The 12,191-nt window shown below is 31.7% G+C and overlaps 1 protein-coding gene across 1 annotated transcript; it reads left to right on the top strand.

The window, feature by feature from the left end:
• The first annotated feature begins 6,629 nt into the window (after positions 1–6,629).
• Positions 6,630–11,604, top strand: LOC108480295 (AP-2 complex subunit mu-like). Its single transcript, XM_017783238.2, has 13 exons — positions 6,630–7,028; positions 7,199–7,376; positions 7,495–7,585; positions 8,286–8,380; positions 8,538–8,627; positions 8,710–8,758; positions 8,834–8,972; positions 9,161–9,277; positions 9,658–9,748; positions 9,830–9,972; positions 10,261–10,375; positions 11,017–11,061; positions 11,143–11,604. The coding sequence occupies exons 1-13, from the start codon at positions 6,946–6,948 to the stop codon at positions 11,221–11,223; spliced, it is 1,317 nt and encodes a 438-aa protein (XP_017638727.1). The 5' UTR covers positions 6,630–6,945; the 3' UTR covers positions 11,224–11,604.
• Positions 11,605–12,191: the final 587 nt, after the last annotated feature.

Here is a 12,191-nt window from a genome sequence, read left to right as displayed (position 1 = left end):
TCAAAGGTTTTATCGAAATTTGATTTAATAAATTCATGAAATTTATTTTGTTCTTTGGTATTCATGCATATTCTGTTTTAATTATAACTGTTCAAGTTTATTGAATATGTGACTAGTGCTCAATTGCTTAGAATGGTTGCCGAGTCAATTAGGATAATTAAATCTATAATTTTTTAATTTATTTTAATACTAGTGACAAACTACATAACTAGTTTATATTATAGTTTACGTTTATGTTGTGTGGGTTTATGATCTAGCTTAAATGAACCCTGTTGAGCTGAGTTTATTGGTTAAAATTAGGTCTTTCTAATTTTTAATGTTGTCGGTAAATTAAATCTTGAGCGTTGTGTTACGAGATTATTTATCAATTAGGGAAGTAATTTTAAATGAGTTGCCTCTTGATTACCGAACAAGTAAGGAGAGATTAGTTGCCCGACGTTGAGTCAGCAACTAGAACTAATTTATAAAAAATATTGAAATGATCTTTACATCAATGATTGAATCTGTCGAAACCATCTTTAAATCGAGTTTTGAAAAATAGGGATCGACTTTAAAAACAAAAACAGGAGTCGCCACCAATCTTTTTAGGTGTGATTGGATCACCTTTAAAACATTTTGTTTTAAAATCATTAGTTTTGGTCTACGAAATCAGAAAACGGGTTCGGGAGTCAGTTACGTACGAGGAAGGGTTAGCACCCTCGTAACGCCCAAAGATTGGTACCCAATTAATTATCAAGTGTCTTTAATGTCGGAGATTCAAAAATTTTAAGATGCAATCCTTTTTAGAATGTTTTTAATTTTTTTTTTGAAAATTAGAGTTCACTTGTATCAACGTATTGATACTAAGTTAGCTTTTTAGAAATCCCTATCTTGAAATAACAAAACGCTATATCCAATAAGTTAGGACATATTGCTTTGCAATCCCAAGACAGTTGCTCACATTTTGCAAACATTTAAAAACTAAGAAGGGTACTAGATTATTCGAACTTAACGAGAAAAGTTGCAACCCAATAAGTTAGGGTACTACTTTCTCGAAATTTCCGAACACAAAGCATTGCCTTTATGTTTTTTTTTTTGAAAACTTTGGGGCCTTATTTTTAAAAAATGATGTGTTATGAATTGTATTATATTATAAATCATACATAATAACATATTATTGTTGTAGGTAAATAATACATGCATTTAAAAGAATGGTGACAATAATATAAAGATCGTGCATTAGATACATATATATAAAATCATATATTCATAGCAAATATTAACAATATGCATACAAAGATATATATATATATAACATGTGTTGGGAAATAAATAAACAAAACGTACAAACATACAAAGTAATAATTAAATAATGCATGATATATAAAAAGTAATAAAATAATGCATGACATACAAAAAAGAGTACTACAATATTAATGTACATGTTCATGAAAGGTAAGGTCAAATAATAAAGATAAGATAATATATAACACATGATATATGCAATATATATATATATATATAAAATGAAATGAGTTATTATTAACAAAGTGTACATATAATACAAATAAAGACATAATATTTAATAATAATCTTAAAATAGTATTTGCTATACAATATATAAAGCATAATAACAAATTATTTATAAAAAATAATAAATATATTGGGTTTAAAAATATATATATAATAAAAGTATGTAAAAGAATTTATAAAATAACACATGACATGAAAATATCATTTTAAAATAATACATAATAAATAAATAACTAATAATTTAATGTGTATAATATGAGCTAAAAATATAATTTAATTTACAAATTTTAAAATTTTAAATAATATAATGAATAACATAAATAATATAATAGATAATATATGATATATATGCCAAAAAAAGTAATATAGAATAAAAATACAACAAATGTCGTATAATAAAATATAATAAATATATATATAGGAAATAAGAAATATAATTGATATAATATAAAATAACGAAAATATATATGTAAGAACAATGTATATAGATAATTAATAAATATATAATACAAGTAAGATATAATAATAATAATAATAATATAAAATAATAATGTAAAATAATAATAATAGTTTGTGAACAATAAGATATAATAAATAATAATAATATATATAGTAAAATAATTTTATAATGTACAATATAAAATAAGGTAAAAAACATATATATATATATATATATATATAATATAGGGCTAAATTGAAAGTTCAGTAAAATTATGGGGCAAATTTAAAAGAAATAAAAATAGATTAAGGCCTTAATTAAAACGCGCGCAAAACAAAAGGGACTCATTGGGAAAATTTCCCTATTCCCAAAACGACATCGTTTCCCTCAATGTGGTTTTAAAACACTGTGAGGGTTAAATTGAAACGAAATTGAAACAGTAGGGATAAATTATAAATAAATATTAATGAAATTATGAATAATAAAAAACAGGTGGACCAAATGAGCAATTAGCCCAATTCTTAAAAACACGCGGATCCTTCCCGGGTAATCGGGTCAACACGCGGATCCTGAGGCTTCAAAACGTCGTCGTTTTAAGCTTATCAGACTAAGCTAAAACGGTGTCGTTTTGTTAAGGCTATATAAGCCAAAACTAAAGCCTAAAAATAATTTGGAATATTGTTTTAAGAAAAAAAACAAAGAATCCTCTGAAGGGGACTAGAGGCCGGTCATCGGGGCTCTGTGGAATCTCCGTCCATCAGTTCTCACGCGCCTACGCGCCGCCACGCCCGGTGATCGGAGGGTTAAAAACTTTCCCCTCTTCAAGCGTAATACAGGTAACTTTCTTTCCTTTTTAAAACCTCAACGATTTCTACTTAAAACAATTTATATATGCATGCTAAAATAAGAACAAGGTACACAATTAAATCACCTCTTAGAAACTGTTTGTATTTCTCTGAATCAAATATCTGTAAGTATATTTTTATTCTGTAAAAAAAAATTCGATCCCCTCTTTACACTGTTTGATTTCGGACTTTTATAGCCACTACTGTTATTACATAATCTAGGAAAGAAATTTTCTTTCCATTTCTTGTCTGTGATCTGCTGAAATCTTTTTATTTTAGTTTCCTTTTTTTGTTTTTCGTATCTGCTGTGTTTCTTTCCTTTTTTTGCAGGTGCTCGTGAAAAATCCGGTAATGGAAGGGTCGCTGGCTTTGATGGAGGCCTAAAGTCTGGCGGTGGTGTCGGTGAGGCGCTGGTTGGTAGCTGAGGAGTCGTCCAGGCTGTGCTGAGAAGGCTCATTAATGGCCTCGATTTTGGGGAATTCAACAGACACTCCCCAAGGCTTCAGAAGGCTTCTGGCCATTGTAGTCCTCAGGAAACCCTAGGGTTTCCTGTTTCCTTAAAGTTACTTGGGCTTTTGGGCCATTTCTGATTTGGGTTTGGTTTATTGGTATTCTGTTTGGGTTAAGGGTGTAAATGGGTCTGCTGGGTAATAACCGGGTTAATGGGTGTAACGGCCTAATTTTCAGTGGTGTCGGAAATGGTGATTTGAGATCACTAAATTCGACAAATAAGATTGAACAAGATAGTAATTTAATATTTATGAGTCAAGTAAGAATTTAGAAGAATTTGTGAAATGGTGAAATTAGTGAATTAAAAGAATTTATTAGGTCAAGCGGGTCAAAAATGAGGTATCGAGACCTCAAAGTTGAAAATCGAGCTATAAATATTTTTATAAATATTTATGGAGTGTCATTGAGTTAGTATTAAAGTTTAGTTAGAAAATTTTAACGTTTGGATGGCTAATTAATTAAAAGGACTAAATTGAAAATAGCGCAAAATTTGTTAAATTGTGAGTAAATAGCTTAAGTATTTAAAAATATGGATTTAAAGAGCAATTAGACCCAAAGGTCAATGGCTGGACGGTTTGGGTATGAAATAAGCAAGAAAACAATGTGAACAAGGGGCAAAATTGGAAATAGCATAAAAGTTAATAGTTAAATAATGATGTAATTGAAAAATCTAGACATTTCTTCATATTTTCTCATCTAAAACGCCATAGAAGGTCTGTAGAAAGCTGTTTTTTCATATTTTACATCATGTGAGTTTAATTCTTACTTTTCTTGATAATTTTTATGTTTTTATGACTTTTACAATTAGGTCCACTTGTAGAATTCATTAGTTTTTGATTTTATGGGTGAAATTGGAAGTTACCTTGGATGGATAAGGGAATTTTATGATGAATTATTATGAAATTTAAGTTCTAATTTTATATTAAGGTGGTTTTATTAAGTGATTTTGATAGGAAATGATATTTAGGACCTAATTGTGAAAAAGTTGTGAATTGAAGGTTTCTGTTGAAATTAAGAATATAAAAGGTTTTGAAATAGTTTATAATGATAAAATAAAGTGTTGATTGAGAAAATTAGTTCAATTGATGGGTGAATTGAGAAGGGACTAAATTGTGAAAATTGTAAATTTTGGGGTAAAAGTGCAATTTCGAAATTTGAACAGCATAAATTGTGAAGTGAAATAGAATTGAAATGGATGCTAATGAAGGAATGATTTTATAATTATAGATCAAGAAAACGAATGAATCGTGGAAAGGAGAAAATTTAAGAATAGTCCACAATTTCTCGACTTTTACAAATTAGTCCAGGTAAGTTCATATGGCAAAGTTCAATGTTTTGATATGAAAATATTATGATTGTTAAAGTATTTTATTGTTGATGAATACTATCAATTTGCATTAACTAATGAATAATGTGTAACTAAAAGTACAAATTAGTAGGAACAATGGATTTGAGTGCTTCTATTACAGTAACCACGATGAGTTGATGAAACATATGTGACAAGTGTGCCCGTTTAAGACCATAGCTGGGCTATGGCATCGGTGCAATGTGATAATGTGACTCCGTATAAGACCATAGCTGGGCTATGGCATCGGTATAATGTGATAATGTGATTCCGTATAAGACCATGTCTGGGATATGGCTTCGGTATGATATGTGAACCGTGTAAGACCATGGCAAGGCTATGGCTTGTGTGTGATGCGTATCAATGTGAAAGTCCATGGTTTACTATGGCAATGTGATAATGAAGCACTCAATTCCTTATTGTTCCCTAATTTGATAATGAAGTAAATGAGAAATGGGCCTAAGGGAGTTAAATTGTGAGTTGCCATATGGAAATTATTCCAATGAGTTATTAATGAAATTGTGATTTGGAGGATGAAATAGTTAAACTAATAGATATATGATTGTGTACGATATTTGATATGATTTGTGTTTATATGCCTATGAGCTTACTAAGCTTCAATAAGCTTACTTGTGTGTGTTTAATATTTTTATATAGATTGACTTGAAGTGAAGTGGGTAGATCGGATCAACACAACAGGGCACACTATTCAGATCAATTCGGTAGTTTTTGTTTTATGTTTAAAGATTTATATGGCATGTATAGAGTTTGAATGAATTGAAGTAAAGATATTATAAACTAGTTAACAATATTTGTACTAAAACAGTTTTCGTAAGTAGCAGTAGTTTAACTTTGAAAATCACTAAAAATAGTAGAAATGGAATTAAATAATGAATAAATTATGGAATCGAATCTTGATGAGTCTATTTTCATATGGAAGAAGCAAAACAGGTATATGAGCTATATTTTATGAGATGTTTAAATTTTTGTGAAACAGAGCCAGAACGATTTCTGGATCCCCTGTTCTGAATTTGGAAATTCACCATAAATTTTACAAAGATAATTAGAAGTCATACTTTATATGTACAGATTCCTTATTGAGTCTAGTTTTATTATAGATAAACGGAATAGTCATTGAAGCTCTTTACAGAGAGATATCTGATTCGTAATACACAAAGGTCAGAGTAGTCAAACCCTGAAACAGGGGAGATTTTAAATAATAAACTGTACTAATTGGCTTGACCAAAAATTCTAGAAAAAAATTGGTAGGTAGATATATGAGTATAAATTCAGAGAAAATTTACGGATTTGGATTTCGAGTTTTATAACTCGAGATATGAATTATTTAGCAACTATGACACAGTTGGACAGCTTGTCTGAAAAGTATTATATAAATTATCTAAATTTGGTTAAGTGCTCAAATAAGTTTAGTAGTGCCTTGTGCTCGACTCCGGCAACGGTCTCGGGTAAGGGGCGTTACAATGGGTCTGAAATATTTGATTTTGGGCCCACTATTTGGGCTTTGTAACATGGACTTGGACTGTTAAATAAACAATTGTTTATTTATTTATTTAGTTTTCAGCCCGGTCAAATTTGGGCTTTTACAGAATCTATAAATCAAATGGAGTTTTGTTCTAATTTTTATGAAAAACTAAAAAGTTTAATTAGATTATCCACAACCATTAGAAAATTAAACTATATTGTTACAATTTACAATTTATATATTTTAAATGGAACTCGACAATTATAAATATCGAAATTTAGCAATACATTGGATGCGGAGGTTTCCTAAAAAAACTATGTAGAAAAATTTACGAAAACATTCAAAGTTTTCAAAATCGAATCGGTGACTAAACCGGTTAGACCATTAATTGTCCGATTGATAATTCGATTGGTTCATCTAATTCAATTAAATAAATTATTTAAAAAATTAAAAACATTAAAATATAAAGGTTCAACCAATTCTTAAATCAACTTATCTAACTCTTTATTCTAAACTAATATCTAAATCCATTTCCGGTCCATCTAATCGGGTTAGCAAAACAGTGCCAAAATCAAATATCAAAATTATCAATCTCTCAACCAGCGAACTTAACTTTTTTTTTTTCTCTTTAAAATCTGAAAAAACTCCATCTCTGTAATTCTCTGATTCACCAATGCTTTGAATCACCAAACCAAAAAAATTTGAACGCCAGCGTCCTATATTTCTCCAGATCCGTCTCCGCCACCTGTTTCCACCACCGTCGATCCATTTCATCTCATTTAACGTGCGGCGGCGATCCGCTGGATCGAAGATGCCGGTGGCTGCTTCCGCCATCTACTTCTTGAATCTCCGCGGTGATGTCCTCATTAATCGTCTCTATCGTGACGATGTCGGGTAACACTATCTCTCTGCCTCTGTCTCTTTTCCTTCAGTTCGAGCTACTATAAGCTTTCTGTAGATAGAATTATTTTAGCTGTGTTTTTAAATTTCCGTATTTACGATGTTTGAGTGAGCTTTGTAGGTTTCTTTTTGTGTGTTTGATTCGTGTAATTTACTTCATGTAGAGGAAATATGGTTGATGCTTTTCGGATGCATATTATGCAAACGAAAGAACTCGGTACATGTCCTGTGCGACAGATTGGAGGTTGCTCGTTCTTTTACATGAGAATCAGCAATGTATACGTCGTAATTGTTGTTAGCAGTAATGCTAATGTGGCTTGTGCTTTCAAATTTGTTGTTGAGGTAGTCAAAGAGTCATTCATATTGTTCCTTTTTATTTATATACAACAGATTTACCTTATATTCCGCTTTCAAAATGTTCAATTCGTAGTTGATGCCGGTATTTTTGCTCCTTTTGCAGGCTGTTTCTATGTTCAAATCATATTTTGGTGGTGCCTTCGATGAAGATGCTATTCGTAATAATTTCGTTCTGATTTATGAATTGTTGGATGGTATGTATTCATTAAAAGCTGAATTTTATTCATTTCACATTCATCTTCTTGTTTGTTTACTTCTGTGTTCAGTTAATGTTCTATTGCAGTGCTGTATTGGCATTCGCTACTTACCTTTTATTCTTGATTCCTGGTGTTAGGGACTGTGATAGGAAGCTGAATTGACATAATACTAGTGGTAGCAACTGAAACATGAGTATTCCTTGCAATGGCAGATCTTGGGACTAAGTTTAGGGGTGGGGGTAACTAAAATTTTCAAAAATTTTAGGAGTTCAATGAGATATTTTTTTCAAAAAAATTTGGGGGTCTAATTAAATTTTTGTGAGATCAATGAGAATTTCAGAAAAAAATATAAGAGTTTAATTAAAATTTTCAAAAAAAAAGGCATAATGAAAATTTAAAGAATAAAATTGGGGGGCCAAATTAAAATTTTCAAGGGAAAAATGAAATTTTCCAAATTTTTTTTTTGGGGGAAGGGCCTCCTGAGGCCTCCATTACTGTCCGCGCCTGATTCCTTGCAGGCTCAACTGATTAATTAACTGGCAATTAATAAGTGATATAGTTTGTTTCTTAACTTCTATACCGGGCATTCATTTTTAGGCATTTCATCTGCAAAGAGGGAGGATGAAGAAAATAGTTAACTTAGGGTTCAAATGTTATTTGAATGATAAAATGTTTGATTTCTGTAATTTTTTTGCAGAAATTATGGACTTTGGCTACCCTCAAAATCTTTCTCCTGAAATTTTAAAGCTTTACATTACTCAAGAAGGAGTGCGGTCCCCCTTTTCATCCAAGGTTTGTTGTATTTAATGCATTACAGATTATTTTTGTTGAGGTTTGATGTATGTAAGCAATACTTGTTTTCCAGCTGTAGGGTTTTTTTTGTGCTTTAATTTTAATGAAAAGTTGCATTCTCTTACCATTTGATTTTCCATGTGTAACAAATTAATAGGCTTCAGATAAGCCTATCCCGAATGCAACATTACAAGTTACAGGAGCTGTTGGCTGGCGAAGAGAGGGACTTGTTTATAAAAAGAATGAGGTAATCTTGCTTCTGAGTTCTGTCAAATTCCTTTTTCTATAGGATGTGGTGGTTCCTATAGTTTAACATCTGTTTGTTTCAGGTGTTTCTAGACATTGTGGAAAGTGTAAACCTACTTATGTCTTCAAAAGGTTGGTAATAGTTTTGAAACTGGTTCTGTTTGTTGGTGTCTGTTTTGCTGAAAATTAACCATTTGGTGATTCCAGGCAGCGTTCTCCGTTGTGATGTTACTGGCAAGATTCTTATGAAGTGCTTCCTCTCTGGAATGCCTGATCTGAAATTGGGCTTGAATGATAAAATTGGGCTTGAGAAAGAATCACAAATGAAATCCCGTCCTGCTAAAAGGTGACTTCTACTTGCATTAACATTGCATCTTATGCTTCCTTACTTTGTTAATATACCATCTTATTGTCTTCTTTCTGGCCCATTTTGCAATTTTTGTGATGAAGTTTTGATCTTTCATGTGAGCTTATATTGCATTTGCATGTAAGTTTGTTAATAATTTCCATATCTAACAATGCTACATATTGCAGTGGCAAGACTATTGAGCTGGACGATGTTACTTTCCATCAATGTGTAAATCTTACAAGATTCAACTCTGAAAAGACTGTTAGTTTTGTGCCACCAGATGGTGAATTTGAATTAATGAAGTAAGCTTAGGAGTCTTTTCCTTTATTTACTTATTTACTTTGAGGTTTAAGTTCACTTATATGGTATGCAACTTCAGTTGTAGCCAAGTTTTGTTACTTTATTTTGTGGTTTATGTTATATAGTATGCAACTTCTGTTATAGCTAAAATTTTATTTTATTTCTTGCTTCTTAGACTACGAATCTGCATTCTGATTGTGTTGTTAGAATGCTTCTGTTACCCATAGGTGCCGTTAGAACCTAGAAACCGGGAGATATATTGTGAAAATGAATGACTTAATGCTTTATGGTGATGAACTGTCTCAGTTTTCCAATGATTCTACAATATATTATTTGTTTGTATATGCTTGTTCAATTTTCTTTTGAATTGATGAATGCATAGGTACCGTATCACTGAGGGAGTTAATCTTCCTTTTCGGGTATTACCAACAATCAAGGAACTTGGTCGAACACGGATGGAAGTAAATGTTAAGGTTTGTAATCATACATTTTGATATTGGCTATACTTGGAAGTTCATGATTCTGTTATTGGCTTATTTCTTAGAATATTTCAGGTTAAAAGTGTCTTTGGAGCAAAAATGTTTGCTCTTGGAGTTGTTGTCAAAATTCCTGTCCCTAAACAAACAGCAAAGACAAGTTTCCAAGTAACATCAGGTCGAGCAAAGTACAATGCGGCTATTGATTGCTTGGTATGGAAGTAAGTATTCTAGTTTGTTAACTGGTGCATGTTTTCCAAATGCTACATTAATATCAAGAATCTGGTTGCTGGCTTTTCTTCTCATCCTAAGATGGATGAGCCAAAAGCTTTGTTTGTGTTGCAGCACTATGCCACTATCCACAACTCTGATCTTGGACCCTGCACCTATCTGGTTGACAATATACCCCAATGAATTTATCCTTTGTAGTCGTAGATTCACTCTACTTTTGGTTTATCTTTAGATTAAGTTCAGTAATTGTTTAATGTCATTTTCATCCGACTTTTTAGGATAAGAAAATTCCCCGGACAAACAGAGCCAACCTTGAGTGCAGAAGTTGAGTTAATTTCCACCATGGCAGAAAAGAAGTCTTGGACAAAGCCACCAATTCAGATGGAATTTCAGGTGCCTCAATTAAATACCATTTTACTAATTAATATTTTTTAAGTCACTTTTGCTCTGTTTCATCACAATATCTTTTCTTTGAAAATGTAGAAAAAATAGGGTAAACTATGGTAGGGGTCACCCAACTATTAGTAAATTTCTTTTTTGGTCACCCAACCATGTAAAGTTACAAAATAGTCATCCAACTATTCAAATTTGTCTTTTCTGGTCACCAGCTGGCTAAAGTAAAAATGGAAACACCCAAAAATCCAAGGACAAAATTGAATAGTTAAGTGACCATTTTATAATTTTTTATAGTTGGGTGACCAAAAAAGAAAAAAAAAGCCATAGTTGGGTGACTACTAATGTAGTTTACCCAAAAAAAAATATTACTTGGTTGGTGCTTTGAATTTCATGATATTCTAGATGTGCAGAAAATTGAGAATTTTGAAAGGGGGGGGGGGTGTGAGATTCGCACTTGGAATATAGTTGGATGATCTATATGCGTAAAGAATGAATTTAAGGTTCTATTTGTTGTTTGTATTTCACGAAAATGACAAAGAATATTAGTTTCGGGTAACTTAAGCAATGGTTTATTGACACGTTAGCATGCATATAGAAAAGCAAAATACATCTGTAATGTATTTGCATTCTTGTCTCAGGTTCCGATGTTTACAGCCTCTGGTTTACGGGTCCGGTTTCTTAAAGTAAGCATTCTTATGTATTCTGAATGCATATGTGATTCTTTTAGGTAGTCTTTTGATGTTGAAATTATCCTTGTTTTGCAGGTGTGGGAGAAGAGTGGGTATAACACAGTCGAGTGGGTTCGCTATATTACCAAGGCTGGCTCATATGAGATCAGGAGCTAGAAACACGGGATTCACCATTGGCTCGTATCAGCGAACTTGAATAGTGAAGAGTGTGTTCACTTGCTACCAATTGCATGTATTTTTCCGTGATGGTAAGGTGAATAAGCCTCAATTTCCAACTTAAAGCATGCAGCCATCCTTTTGCTCTGGTTTCTTGAATTATTTGGCAATTTTTTCGCCTTGTAGTGTTTTTGTTAATATGTTTATTTCAAGTGACTATTTGGTTTATGTTGTTTTCTTGTAAAGGCTAACCTTATTTAGAACAAAATGTGCCATTATAGTACAATGCTTTATTGTTTGCATATTGGAACACACATTTTGTTCTAAATGATACGTCATTGTTTTTAAATGGCATATTTGCGATTGGAAACCTTGTTGAAATTGGTTTTGACTTTTAAGGTTTATTGTTATGATATTTGCATCTGTATTTCAGGAAGTCAGGCAAGTAGCCCTCAAGTATTGTTTCTAAGTGTCAAAGATGACACAACCATCACATCTATCACACTGAATTTTTGGTAGGTCAGATTGGGTTAATTTGGGTGGAGTTAAATTCTAGTTTTTAGAATTTTAGGTGATTTTGTGTTTAGTTCATGTGGTTTGAATTATTATAGTAAATAATATAAAAAGGCACAGTTAAAAGGAATAATCTTTACATACCGTTACGATCCAGCATAATGGAGAAATATTTTTTTTTTTAAAATGAATCACTAAAATATTCATAAAAATAAAAAATTAGTTTAATCATCAGTTTAATCGGTTTGCAAGTCAACTGGTTTGATTTTTTTCAGATTGGTACTTTGGTTGGTTCTCGGCTCGATCAGCCAACAACTTTGCTTCCAACTACTTTCTTGGAGACTCGAACCTGGTGAAGGGATGTTAATGAGATATTAGTCCTCGTAAGCTACTCGAATTTGACTCGGAAAATTTTGAACTTGATTTAGTAATTATTGAGTTGAGCTTGAGTTATT

The sequence above is a fragment of the Gossypium arboreum genome, chromosome 1 (genome assembly GCF_025698485.1).
Source record: "Gossypium arboreum isolate Shixiya-1 chromosome 1, ASM2569848v2, whole genome shotgun sequence".
NCBI lineage: Eukaryota > Viridiplantae > Streptophyta > Magnoliopsida > Malvales > Malvaceae > Gossypium > Gossypium arboreum.
The sequence above is the reverse complement of the archived record's forward strand: the minus strand, read 5'-3'. Positions and strand labels throughout refer to the sequence as shown.

What these genes read in the sequence shown, in the direction of transcription:
- LOC108480295 (XM_017783238.2), top strand. Translation starts at nt 6,946, where the DNA reads ATGCCGGTGGCTGCTTCCGCCATCTACTTCTTGAATCTCCGCGGTGAT. An exon ending in CTTTCAAATTTGTTGTTGAG is followed by an intron (nt 7,377 to 7,494) that starts GTAGTCAAAGAG and finishes CTCCTTTTGCAG; the next exon opens with GCTGTTTCTATGTTCAAATC. An exon ending in AAATCCCGTCCTGCTAAAAG is followed by an intron (nt 8,973 to 9,160) that starts GTGACTTCTACT and finishes TACATATTGCAG; the next exon opens with TGGCAAGACTATTGAGCTGG.